The 13,795-nt window shown below is 52.6% G+C and overlaps 1 protein-coding gene across 1 annotated transcript in view; it reads left to right on the top strand.

The window, feature by feature from the left end:
* The first annotated feature begins 1,581 nt into the window (after positions 1-1,581).
* LOC116271867 (cAMP-dependent protein kinase catalytic subunit PRKX-like) overlaps positions 1,582-13,795 on the top strand; it is a 72,911-nt gene continuing 60,697 nt past the window's right edge. The window contains exon 1 of the mRNA XM_031660628.1: positions 1,582-2,146. Coding sequence (XP_031516488.1) covers positions 1,975-2,146 — 172 coding nt within the window. The 5' untranslated portion in view covers positions 1,582-1,974. The remainder of the gene's footprint in view (positions 2,147-13,795) is intronic.

A 13,795-nucleotide genomic window follows, 5' to 3' on the forward strand; every position in this document is an offset into this window, starting at 1 on the left:
CGCGTTCCGCGGGGTGACACGAACTTTCCCTGAGTGCGCGTTCCTGGCTGGCCCTTAACCCCTCAGCCAGGCAGGGCTTGGCAGGGCCGTTTCCTGTCCTAACCAGGATCAAGGGATTGCATGGCTTGCTGGTGAAGCTTGCTTGGCAAGGCCGTGACCTGTCCTAACCAGGCTCAGGGAATGGCGGGGCCTGCTGGTGTCGCATATGTTTTGCATTCCAGCTCAGGATTTTGCAGAGCATAGAGAGCGGGTGTCACCCCGGGGGGAAATGCCACCCACAAAATGCAGGTGGAGGCTGGGGTGAGGCTGGCAGCCAGGGGCCAGAAATACAAAGCCTGAGCCAGGTTCAGACTTCCTGACTCCCCCTCCCTGTTAGCTGCGCAAGGATGGCTCGGCCTGGTCCCCTTAAAATGTGTCCATTCTGACTTAGAGGCTGCTTTGCCTCTCGGAAAGCCCCCCGACCAGCGGACTGAGGGACTGGAGACCCCCTCCAGTCGCAGAATCGCTGAGATCCCTCAAAACAAAGGCGTTAGAAGTTTGACCCCTTGCTGCTCAGAGTGGTCGGCGAACCGGCAGCCTGGGCCGCCCTGGTCGCGGGTCAGGGGCGCAGCGTCCAGGCCGTGCCAGGCCCGCAAGTTAAGCACCGTCACCCCTTTCCCCAGGGAAATGCAGACGGTGCTTAACTTGCGGGCCTGGCACGGCCTGGACGCTGCGCCGTCCGCATTTCCCTGGGGAAAGGGGTGACCAAATGTCTAGCTGTATTTGCATTTCAAATCCACACGGATAGGGTTTTAAATATAAGTATGTCCAACTATTGCCTGAGTCACACTCAAGCCAGGAAAAAAAAAAAAAAAAAATCTTTGCGTTTCTGAAATTGAAATGCGTCTGCACAATTCTTTATCGGGTTGTCGCCGGGGTATTTGAAACAGTGACCAATCAAGTTTCGCGCGCTACATTTGGTCGGGCGATCTCTCAAATCTGTCTTTCCCTAGTTCTTTGAAGAAATGTTTATTTGGAAAGAATTCTAGATCCACAGGAAGCTGCAAAGAAACGCGCAGGGTCGAGCCCACCCTTCCCCATCCCTTCCAAGTAGAAATCTAGAATCACCAGAGTCCTACAGCAAAACCAGGACGCTGACCTCATCCACAAGACCCGGCAGCCCCTCTTGGGGATCCGCGCGCAGCGCGCGTCCTGAGTAGCCAGGCTAATCCGAGCCCCTCTCCTCACCAAACGCCAATTTCACTTTTTATTTCTGAACTTCACTTTTGCGGAGCCACGCCCTCCCTGTCCCCGGGCCCCCTCGCCTCCCCATCTTCCGGGCTTGGGTGCAGCGACGCGGGTGTCCCGCCAGTGCGTCCCCGAGGAGGCTTCAACCTGGGTCCCACCCCAGGGGCGCACCGGGCGCGGACGGGGCGTGGGCACCTCCCCAGAGCCGCGCCAGCCGTCGGCGGCTGGAATCATCCGCACGCCCGGGTCTCCGGCTCCTGGGCTGGGTCGCAGCGGGGGCGGAGCGCGCGAAGGCGACGCCCCCAGCCCCGCGGCCGGGTTGGGGGCGGGGAGAGGCGCGGTCACGCCCAGGCTGCTTCCGCCCGCCCCATCAGCGCGCACGCGGCTACCGAGCTGGAGGAGGCGGCGGGCGTGAGACCGGGAATGCGCAGGGCCCCCGCCTCGCCCCCCAAGCCCGGGCCGCGGCCCCCGCCTTTCCCGCAGCCGTCCGGCACTCGGTGCCCGACCCCTGAGGCCGGCGGCTGCTCCCACCCGGGGCCGTTGCTGCTTGTGCCGTGAGCGCCGCCCCGCCATTGTCCCCGTCGCTCCGTCAGCTGCGCCAGGCGGCGCACCAGGAGGCGAGGGTGCGCATGGGGAGCCTCCGTTGATGCCGCCGCCGCCGCGCCGCCCTCCGAGGCTGCGTCCCGGGAAGCCCGGCTCCCCGATCGCTTCGGCCTGGCCCGGTGCCCCGGACCTGAGTGCGTCCCCATGGAGGCGCCTGGGCTGGCCGCGGCGGCCGCGGCGGAGAGCGACCCCCGCAAGGTGGCGGAGGAGACCCCGACGGGGCGCCTGCGGCTCTGCCCCAGCCCCGGGAGGCGGCGCGGGTCGCCGGAGCCGCCTGCCTACCGCCTGCAGGACTTTGACACGCTGGCCACCGTGGGTGAGTGCAAGTGGGCGGGGACCGGGCCCACAGCGGTGAGGCGGCGCGGCCGGGACGCTGTAGTAGGACTGGGGCCCTGCCGGCCTCCTGGGAGGGGACCCCGCTACCTCCGGCCCGGAGTCCGCGCGGGCTGCTCCCTGGTGCCCCAGGTCTCCCCTGGGGGCGCTTAGGGAGGTGGAGCGCACCCCTCAGCCCAGACAAGTCCCCCCGACCGGCCGGGTGCCTTCCCTGAAATGCCGACGGCTCCTCTCGGAGACCACCCTCCACTCCCAGCACACACAGCACTCTGGGGCCTGGGCCGTCCGACGTCACAAAACCTCCTGCGGGTCACCTCGCCTGGGGGACCTCGTGCCCCCTCCCTGGCAGCGACCCCAGGGACACGGGGGCGGGATCCGAAGGCCCCTGCGGGCCTCCCCCAGGCCAGCCTCCCCGTGTGCCCAGCGGCAGGGAATGTACAGATTTCTCCAGGGGCTGCAGGAGCAGCTGGGCTTTGAGGGACAGGTGTCCCGTGGCGTTGTGGGGACGAGGACGGCAGCGCTGGGGACGGATCCTAACATGTCCTGACACCTGCTTTTCGTCTTGTGCGTCTGAAATGGGTAATTCTTGTATCGGACGCTTTATCCGTTTCCTTTGTCCTCTGTCTTTGAACTTAACCCCGAATGGGCAGCTTGACAGGTTTCGAGTTCTCGGTGCGCTGGGATCCGGACACGCGCTGGCTTATAGGGCAGCCCTGAGTGGGTCGGAATATCCCAACCGGACATGGGCGCTGGATTTAAACAGTTGTCACCGGCCCGCCTGTGCCTCTTAGGGACTCTGTGTGGCTAAGTGGGGTGTTGGTTGTCAAGAAAATAAACGGGAGAACAGAGGGGGTGTCCTGGGTGTGTTGGTGAGGCGGGGGCTCTCAGGCCCTCTAACTCCTGTTTGTCCTCTCATTTTGGAAAGGAGGAAGCTGCGCTGGGAAGCCCAAGGGCTCAAGGCCACAGCTTATGGCTTAGGAAGACCAGAGGGCATAGCCAGGGGGCCTTCAAAACCGCTGAGGAAGAGGGGACTTAGCTGCCTTCAGTGACCTCTTTGCCACTTAGACTTTGAGGAAGGGCCCACGAGGAAAGCCTGAATTTGGAGGGACAGAGTGGGAGGAGGCACTCTTTTTTTCTCCTTTCCCTCCCTCCCTCCCTTCTCTCTATCTCATTTTCTCTCTGCCTCTTTCTGTCTCTGTTCCTGTCTCTCTGCATTTCTCCTCCTCTGTCTCTTGGTGTCTGTCTCCCTGTCCCCTTCCTGTCTTGGTTTCTCTGTCTCCCTCCCTCCTCTCTCTCTGCCTTCCCTCTTGTCTTGGTTCCCCCTGGAGAGCTGTCCTGGGCTAATCTTAGAGCTGGGTGTGTTTTGCGGGGAAGAAGGGTGGGGCAGGAACCCTGACTGGCGCAGCCGCCACCGTCGGTGGAAATACAACTCGACAATGGAAAATTGATGAGGTCCAGCCGTTCCTTGGCACTCAGCACCAGCGTTTGTCATTCTTTGGGGCACCCACATGGTCCCTTGGGGCTGGAGGCCAGGGCAGAGAGCAGGATGCGGGCAGGAGGGCGGCAGAGGTGAGGGGTTCTGCTGTCACAGGGGGCCACTCAGTTTGATGTCAAGTCAGCTTAGGGTGCCCAGCGTGTAACCTCATCCTTAAAAATAGAGTGTCGCTGCCTCTGGGGACCAAGCTGGCTGGGTGGGGAAGTCAGCTTTTTTTTTTTTTTTTTTTCCCCCAGTCAGTGCTCTTTTAATGAGGATGATGCTCCTTTCTCAAGGATAACTTCCTATGGTCTCCAAGGGTGTGGCAGGAGAGCTAGGTATCCCACACTCATTGGACAACAGGGGACCAGGACCCAGGGGTGTGTGTGTGTGTGTGTGTTTGCATGCGTGTCTGGAACACTCTCTCATGACAACTTCACAGCTTTGGTGACATCTGCTGCCTTTTATCTGAGCCCTTTTCTTTATTGTTGGTTAAAGAGCAATCTCAGTGTGATTCACCTAAAATAATAAATTTTTAAAAAGCCTTTTAGATCCTTCACGATTGTGCTCTGAGCCACAATCTACAGCAGCTTTGGACTGTTTTCCAAGGCGTGATGAAGAGTGAGGGGCGAGCTGGAGTCTCAGTCTGGAGTTGACACCCAGTCTGGGTGGGTGTGGCGTCTCTTCATCCTGAGCTGTCCCTGCAGGAACCTGAGTGTGCTTTTCATTGCTCTTTCCCTCATTCCTAATTCCCTCAGGCCCCAAACAAGCACCCCCAGGAGTACTGAACTTTTTGGGGGGTGGGCGGAGGGGATCTGTATGCAGATTGCCAGTTGAACAATCGTATTTTCTATGACTTAAAGCCAATCAGAGGCTGGGCGTGGTGGCTCATGCCTGTAGTCCCAGCACTTTGGGAGGCCGAGGCAGGCGGATCACTTGCTCTGAGGAGTTCCAGACCAGCCTGGCCAACATGGCGAAACCCTGTCTCTACTGAGAAAATACAGAAATTAGCCGGGCGTGGTGGCAGGCGCCTGTAATCCCAGCTTCTCAGGAGGCTGAGGCAAAGGAATTGCTTGCACCCAGGAGGCAGAGGTTGCAGTGAGCCGAGATCACACCCCTGCACTCCAGCCTGGGTGACGGAGGGAAAAAAAAGAAAGTGTCAGCGTTCTAGATTGACCAGTTTCCTCCAGTTCAGGTAGTTAGGAAAAAGAGTGCAGTTTGCAGTTGTGAAAAATCTGATAATGGATTTTTTTTTTCTTTTTCGTGCATGAAGGGATTCTGGAATACATCTGGTCTAAAGGCTGATTTAATAGTTTTAGGAACTTTGGTTCAGAACAGTCCTACTACTCCTTAGAGAAAAAATGGTTTTCAATCTGGTTCTTCAAATTTCTTGTTCATATAACCAAGCCATGCTTGTTCCTATGAGGAAGAACAATTGTGCTTTAAAAAAATAAATTTCAGGGCCAGGTACAGTGGTGCGTGCCTGTAGTCCTAGCTATTTGGGAGGTCTCTGTGGGAGGATGACTTGAGGCCAGGAGTTCCAGACCAGCCTGGGCAATATAGCGAGACCCTCATCTCTTAAAAAAAAATAGTAATAACAGTTAGCCGGGCATGGTGGCACACATCTGTAGTCTTAGTTACCTGAGAAGCTGAAGCAAGAGGATCACTTGAGCCCAGGAGGTCAAGGCTGCAGTCTACCACAATCGCGCCACTGTACTCCAGCCTGGGTGATACAGTGAGATCCTCTCTCTAAAAAATAAAATAAAAAAAATGATATTATGGAAATGAAAAACGTACCCTATGTAGAGAGAAGAGGATGAATCTGTGCACCCATCCACCAGCCTTATTTTATCAATCTTCCTACTTAAAATGACCACTTGAGAATTCCTTTCTCTATATATCAGTTAAAAAATACTTAGGTTTTTCCCCAGAAGTGTCCTTATCGAATCATTTGGCATCTACGACCCAGTGCTTGCTTCTCCTGGGTACCCCGAGTGTGAACCTGTCAGGAAGGAGGTAATTCAGCAGGTAAAACAGTGGCCAGGCTTTGGGTCCACATTTCATTTTCCCTTTCTCAACCTACTTCTGCATTTACTCATCTAAAAAAAGGGAAATAATGACAGAACCTGTCCTACACGGTTACTATGAGGAAGACTCCAAAATTCCTAGACCCCTATTAAAAATATATATATTTTGAAATACAGATTCACTGGAGATTGCAAAAACAGTACCTGGAGTCTCATGGACCCTTCAGCCAGCTTCCCCATGGTGACGTCTCCATATCCGTGGGACAATATCAGAACCATGTCATCGATGTCGGTATATCCCTATTAAAGAGAACACATACCTCGTTCAGCTTTTTTTTTTTTTTTTTTGAGACAGGGTCTCACTCTGTTGCCCAGTCTGGAGTGCAGTGGTGCGATCTCGGCTCACTCCAGCCTTGAGCTGGGCTCAAGCGAGCCTCCTGCCTTGGCCTTCCAAAGTGCTGGGATTGTGTACAGGCAGGAGCCATCGTGCCTGGCTTGTTCAGCCTTTATTAGTTTTCAAAAGGTGTTCATTTGTGTTTGCGAGTATGTGTGTAGAGTTCTGTGCAGTTTTGCCCACTGTGTGGATTTGGGCAGCTACTACCCTCCAAACCATAGTGCAGGATGAATTCCCTCACCACAGACCCCTCTGTCTTGCTCGACACTGTGTTTTTTTTTTTTTTTGAGACAGAGTTTCGCTCTTGTTGCCCAGGCTGGAGTGTATTGACCACAACCTCCGCTTCCCGGGTTCAAGCGATTCTTCTGCCTCAGCCTCCTGAGTAGCTGGGATTACAGGCATGTGTCACCATGCCTGGCTAATTTTGTAGTTTTAGTAGAGATGGGGTTTCTCTATGTTGGTCAGGCTGGTCTCGAACTCCTGACCTGAGGTGATCCACCTGCCTTGGCCTCCCAAAGAGGTAGGATTACAGGCATGAGCCACCGTGCCCGGCCAGACACTTTTTTTTTTTTAAAACTTGCACACACTATACATCTGAAAATGTTTTATTTTCTTAAGAGCTAGGAGATCTTCATAATTAATGATACATGGTTCTCAGATCTAAAGTGCTTATACTGGTAGGTTTTCTCCTGTCCTTGGTTCTTCTAAATTGGCCAGAATTTCCTTTCCTCTCCTTGTTGCTGGTTCTTATTAATGCCCCAGGTTAGTCTATTCAGGCTGTTGTAGCAAAACACCACTGACTGGGTGACTTATAAACCACAGACATTTATTCCCAGTTCGGGAGGCGGAGGTCCAAGATCAAGGCGTGGCAGATTGGGCGTCTGGTGGGGACCTGCTTCCTGGTTCATAGATGGTGCCTTCTTGCTGTGTCCTCACATGGTGGAAGGGGTGAGGGAGCTCTCTGGGGTCCCTTTATAAGGGCACTGATCCCATTCATGAGGCTCCATCCTCATGACCTTGTCACCTCCCTAGGGCCTCACCCCCTGACACCATTACCTTGCAGGTGAGGATTTCAACACAGGAATTTTAGGGGCACACAGACATTGAGTCCACGGCATCCCCACCCTGTCTCTCACACCAGCATGCTGCCGGCACGAATGGCATCTGAACTGGTGAGATTTTACTGTGTGCATAAATCAGCAGCCTTGTGGGCAGTGTTGACATAGCAATTAGGAGTGTTGTTTGTGGCCTAACAATACACAGAAAGTGGAGCTCAGCCCTTTAATCTTGTTTATCTTGTGTGGTTGCCCTGTGTGAAACCGGCTCATGCATGTGTGAATGACAGTTTCCATTTAAGTGCATCACACAAATGCCAAGAGATGAGATAAAATATTACACATCAGAGAACATTTCCAAGGATAGAAGTCCTGCCGGTTTCTCCTCTTCATTGTTTATTTCATTTTATTTTTTAAATTTAATTTAGTTTTAAGTTAAAATGCATGTTACATTAAATTTAAGTTAAATTAAGATACATGTGCAGGACTTATTTTAAGAAAAGAGACGGGGTCTCACTGTGTTGCCCAGGCTCATCTTGAACTCCTGGGCTCAAGCATTCCGCCTGCTTCCGCTGCTGGAACATAGATGCCAAGAGTGCCGGGACCTCTGTGTGTTGGAGTCACTTTCGTCTCCCACATTCAGAGAACAGACCCAGCATTTAGTGCGTGCCCAAGACCATCCACTGCATGGATAGAGAGATCAACCCTCCTCATGTGCCAGGGGTTTCCCGAGGTGGGAAACCTTCAGTGCTAGCCAGGAAAGTCGCAGTCAGAGACAGAGACAAGCTGGTCACTCTGTGTGTGAATAAAGAAATGAATGGATGATGGCACTATCGACAGTTGTTCTTATGACACTCACTGATGCCAAGTACTGGACGGGTACACTATGTACTTTAGTTTCTCTATGGGCAGAACCTCCACCATGACAACATCAGCGTTATTTTCTTTTTTCTTTTTTTTTTTAGAGACAGGGTCTCACTCTGTCGCCTAGGCTGGGGTACGGTGGTGCAATCACAGCTCACTGCAGCATCGACCTCCCAGGCTCAAGCGATCTTCCCACCTCAGTCTCCCAAGTAGCTGGGACTGCAGATGTGCACCACCACACTCAGCTAGTTTATTTATCTATTTTTGTAGAGATGGGCGTTGCTATGTTGCCCAGGCTGGTCTCGAACTCCTGGGCTCAAGTGATCCTCCCACTTCAGCCTCCCACGTAGCTGGGACTACAGTTGTGTCCACCATGCTTGTAGCCTTATTTTCTTAATGGGAAAGAGGATCTGAGAGAAGAGATGCTATGTGCCCAAAGGGTTTCGCCTGCAGCCCGCTGCCTCCTCCCCAGGAAAGCAGGGCGTGCACACTGGGATCGGACGACCAAAACAAAGTCATCTACAGTTCATGGGCACGCTGCAAAGAAGGGAGACGTTAACCTCTCCAAAGCAGCAGACAGCCCCCGCCAGGAAGAGACATCCTTGTGAAAATCAAAGGAGGGCTAAAGCATGAGAATCGCTTGAGCCCAGGAGGTTGAGGCTGCAGTGGGCTGAGATCGTGCTACTGCACTCCAGCCTGGGTGACGGAGACCTTGTCTCAAAAAATAAAACTTCAAGGGAGGCCAGGTGTGGAGGCTCACGCCTGTAATCCCAGCACTTTGGGATGCTGAGGTAGGAGCATCGCTTGAGCCCAGGAGCTCAAGATCTGTCTGGGCAATATAGCACGACCCCATCTCTACAAAATTTTTTTTTTTTTTTTTTTTTTGACGGAGTCCCACTCTGTGGCCCAGGCTGGAGTGCAGTGGCCGGATCTCAGCTCACTGCAAGCTCCGCCTCCCGGGTTTACACCATTCTCCTGCCTCAGCCTCCCGAGTAGCTGGGACTACGGGCGCCCACCACCTCGCCTGGCTAGTTTTTTGTGTGTTTTAGTAGAGACGGGGTTTCACCGGGTTAGCCAGGACGGTCTCGATCTCCTGACCTCGTGATCCGCCCGTCTCGGCCTCCCAAAGTGCTGGGATTACAGGCTTGAGCCACTGCACCTGGCCCAAAAATTTTTTTAAAGTAGCTGCGTGTGATGGAATGCACCAGTAGTCCTAGCTACTAGGGAGGCTGAGGCAGGAGAATCGCTTGAGCCCAGGAGGTGGAGACTGCAGTGAGCCATGTTGGTGCCACTGTGCTCCAGCCTGGGCAATAGAGCAAGACCCTATGTCAAAAATAAAGTATCAAGGGAGATGATTACACAGTGCCTGGCACACTGTAGGGTCTCCAAAAAGTAAACCTTTTCTATCCATCAGCTTCCTCTTCTCTCTAGCATGAAATTGCATATGTAAAGTTGAAAAAAGGGAGATATAGATCTTTTAAAAGGTAGTAATGTTGATGACTTTAAAAAAAACCAAACAAACAAAAACCTGGCTGGTGGGTGGCTCACGCTATAATCCCAACACTTTGGGAGGCAGAGGTGGGCAGATCACAAGATCAGGAGATCGAGACCATCCTGGCTAACATGGTGAAACCCCATCTCTACTAAAAATACAAAAAAATTAGCCAGACGTGGTGGGGGGTGCCTGTAGTCCCAGCTACTTGGGAGGAGCTAAGGCAGGAGAATGGTGTAAACCCAGGAGGCTGAGGAGCTTACAATGTGAGCTGAGATCCGCACCACTGCACTCAGCCTGGGTGACAGAGCAAGGAACTCCATCTCAAAAAAAAAGAAAAAATCTTGGGGGAAATACAGAGGAAGCCCCGAGGCATCCCTTCCAAAAAGCTGAAAGTGCTTTACTTAGAATTGTGACCTCGTTTTCCCTGTTAGAAAAGTCTGTGGTTAGAAGCTTCCTGGTAAGCCCAGGGTGAGAAGGTGGAACCGATGTTTCTGTCTGTGTGACAGGTTCCCTCTGCCTGTTTCTCCAGGTGGCCTCCCCGTGGTCCTCTACTGTGGTGGATCCAGTCCCAAAACCAGGTCTGGGGCCACCATCATCATATTTGTGTCCCCCACCCCAAGATTCTTATGTCAAAACCCTAATCCCCAAGGTGATGGTGTTAGGAGGTGGGGCTTTTAGGAGGTAATGGGATTATTAGGTGGGGTCTCATGAGTGGGATCAGTGTCCTTACAGAAGGGGCCCCAGAGAGCTCCCTCACTCCTTCCACTATATGAGGACACGGCGAGATGGCACCGTCTGTTAGTTAGGAAGCCGGTCCCCACCAGACTCTGAATCTCCCACACCTTCATCTTGGACTTGCAGCCTCCAGGACTGACAGCAGTAAATGTCTGTTGTTTCTAAGCCCCGGTCTACTGTGTTTTGTGATGGCAGCCCAAATGGATTTCGATGGGGCTCTATTCACCTCACACAGCAGGGTCCATGGAAAGGCAGCTGCGATGCGCTGGTCTATCATTACCTCTTCTATGTTCTTTCACACTATCTTAGTTTTGTGTGACTGCTGGAATGAAGGACCGCAAATATAGTGACTAAAAACCACATACAATGAAGAGATACCTGCACTCCCAGGTTCACTGCAGCACGAGTCACACAACAGCCGAGATAGGGCAACAACTCACGTGCCCGTCAGCAGATGACTGGGTGAAGAAAATGTGGTCTCCACACAATGGAGTACTATTCAGCCTGTAAAAAGAATAAAGTCCTGTTATTTGCAACAATGTGGATGCAACTGGAGGTCATTATGCTCTGAGAAATAAGCCAGGCACAGAGAGACAAATACTGCACAGAGAGATAAATATCATTATCTCACTCCTTTTTTTTTTGGACAGCCTGGATGCCCAGGCTGGAGTGCAGTGATGTGGTGTCCCGGCAGCATCGACATCCCAGGCTCAAGGGATCCTCTCACCTCAGCCTCCCGAGTAGCTGGGACTACAGGTGTGCATCACCACACCAGGCTATTGTTTTGATTTTTTTTGTAGAGATAGAGTCTCGTCATGTTTCCCAGGCTGGTCTTGAACTCTTGGCCTCAAGTGATCCTCCCAGTTTAGCCTCCCAAAGTGCTGGGATTATAGGCGTGAGCCACCATGCCCTGTCTGACCTATGCACTTTAGAATCCCAGGAGCAAATCTCGTATCCTACTGGAGGAGCGCGACAGAAACACAGGTGCAGGTGCTAGAGGGCAGATTGTTTGCACAGAAACCTGGGCGTGTGGATGAATTTGGTAACCCTCACATGTGTGTGGGCAAACTTGGCCGGCCCCTTTTTTTCCAAGGTTCGCTTGTGCAAGAAGAATGAAACCAATGCAACCAGTACTTTGAAGAAACTCCTCCTTTCTGGAGCGTTTTCACGCTGCGTCTCTGAGGTGGGCGTGTTTTCCCGGCATCTCCACTTCTGTGCTGTGTTGGTTGAGACAGGATGATGGACATTTTGCTTCCCCATTAGGATCTTAAGTGAAAGTCCATTTGACGTTTGCATTTGATCTGAGTAGTAGAAAACATGATAAATAGCCATTGGAGGCCGGGCCGTGGGGGCTCACGCCTGTAATCCCAGCACTTTGGGAGGCCGAGGTGGGCGGATCACTTGAGATCAGGAGTTCGAAACCAGACTGGCGAACATGACGAAACCCTGCTTGTACCCAAAAATACAAAAATTAGCTGGGCGTGGTAGTGGGTGCCTGTCATCCCAGCTACTCAGGAGGCTAAGGCAGGAGAATCACTTGAACCCGGGAGACAGAGGTTGCAGTGAGCTGAGTCTGCGCCACTGCACTTCAGCCTGGGTGATAGAGTGAGACTCCATCTCAAAAAAACAGAAAACAAAAAACCCAAAACACATTAGATGCATTTGAAGCCGCCCAGCAGTTCTCCCATGATGGTGGAATAGGCATCCGGGAGACTCACCCTACCCTGTCTGAACACCTTTAGCGAAGATGTAAATGACTTGCAGAGGAAGGAGGCACAGGTTCGAGGATGGAAATTCCTTCCCCTCCAGCACTGGTGGCGTCCACCTCCACCTTCCTGTGGTCTAAGGAGACCGCACAGAGACTGTCAGTGTGGGAGGCGGTTGCCGGTTTGGTGAGTCTCCCTACGGAGGAATTTCCTGTGGGACGCCTCTGGGCAGTTCTTCCAGCCTTTCATGTCTTCTGTCAGATGATACAGTGGCCAGGTCAAGGGATTATGATTTTGTTTGTTTTTTGTTTTTTAGAGACAAGGTGTTGCTCTGTCGCCCAGGCTGGAGTGCAATCAATCATAGCTCAGCTGCAGCCTCAAACTACAGGGCTCAAGTGATCCTCCTACCTCAGTCTCCCAAGTAGCTGGGACTACAGGGACACACCACCATGCTCAGCTCATTCTCTCAGAAGGTGGAGAGAAGAGAAGAGAGGACAGAAAAGTGTCCATATGACTAGTTTGGGCCTTTCCATCCTGCTTAATCCAGAACTGTCAAGGTTAGACCCCGGTCATTCTTTTTTTTTTTTTTTTTTTTTTTTTTGAGGGGGGGTTTTGCTCTTTCGCCCAGGCTGGGATGCAGTGGCCAGATCTCAGCTCACTTCAAGCTCCGCCTCCCGGGTTTACGCCATTCTCCTGCCTCAGCCTCCCGAGTAGCTGGGACTACAGGCGCCCGCCACCTCGCCCGGCTAGTTATTTTTTGTATTTTTTAGTTGAGATGGGGTTTCACCTTGTTAGCCAGGATGGTCTCGATCTCCTGACCTCGTGATCTTCCCGTCTCGGCCTCCCAAAGTGCTGGGATTACAGGCTTGAGCCACCGCGCCCGGCCGGTCATTCTTTAATATGTTTGAAAAATAGGGCTGGGCACGGTGGCTCACACTTGTAATCCCAGCACTTTGGAAGGCCAGGGTGAGAGGATCACTTGAGTCCAGGGGTTTGAGACCCGCCTGGGCAACATACAAAGACCCCATCTCTACAAGGGGGGGAAAAATTAGCCAGGCACGGGGACGCATGCCTGTGGTCCCAGCTATTCGGGGGGCTGAGATGGGAGGATTGCTTGAGCTCGGGAGGTAGACGCTTCAGTGAGCTGCGACTGTGCTACTGCACTCTAGCTTGTGTGACAGAGTGAGACCCTGCCTCAATTTAAAAAGTAAAAAGAAAAATAGACCTTCCTCTGTGCAGTGTCTTCCCTGCTGGCCTCCATGCCCTTGTACCTGTTTAAAAATCCATTAGCATTTTTCACCAGGACATAGAAAAAGGAAGTTGTCTCACGCAGTTCCTGTTAAATTGCACAAGTCCACATAGATCCTTGCAACCCACGCTACCATTTACTTAGCATGCGTTGTGTGTGGGCATTACATGATTCTCCGAGGTAGTTATTTTGGATGTTATATTGGGGAGGCACCCCATCAAAGAGATTTGGAGGGCAACCTGTGGAGGGTTCTTTTAAAATCGTTGACAACTAATTTGGTGGATGTTTTCACCTTGGTGAATCATTCCCTTGGGAGTCATTTTGCAGAACAAAGGGGTTGCAGGCAGGTGTGGCCAGAGAAACCTTGGCACAGAAGAAACAAGTGCTTTGTAATGCTTAGGGCACCTGGGATCTCTTCAGATGGGTGGGCATGGGGGACCCTGTGCGAACCTGCCTGCATTTATTTGGGTGTGCAAGCTTATATTGGAGTCTTGGCAATGAGAGGACGAGAGTGGAGGGAACAGAGCTGTTAACAGAAAGGGGTCCACGTCCAGACTCCAGGAGAGGGTTCTTGGATCTCGTGCAAGAAAAATTCAGGGCAAATCCATAGAGTAAAGTGAAAGCAAGTTTATT

Source organism: Papio anubis, chromosome X, assembly GCF_008728515.1.
Source record: "Papio anubis isolate 15944 chromosome X, Panubis1.0, whole genome shotgun sequence".
Classification (NCBI taxonomy): domain Eukaryota; kingdom Metazoa; phylum Chordata; class Mammalia; order Primates; family Cercopithecidae; genus Papio; species Papio anubis.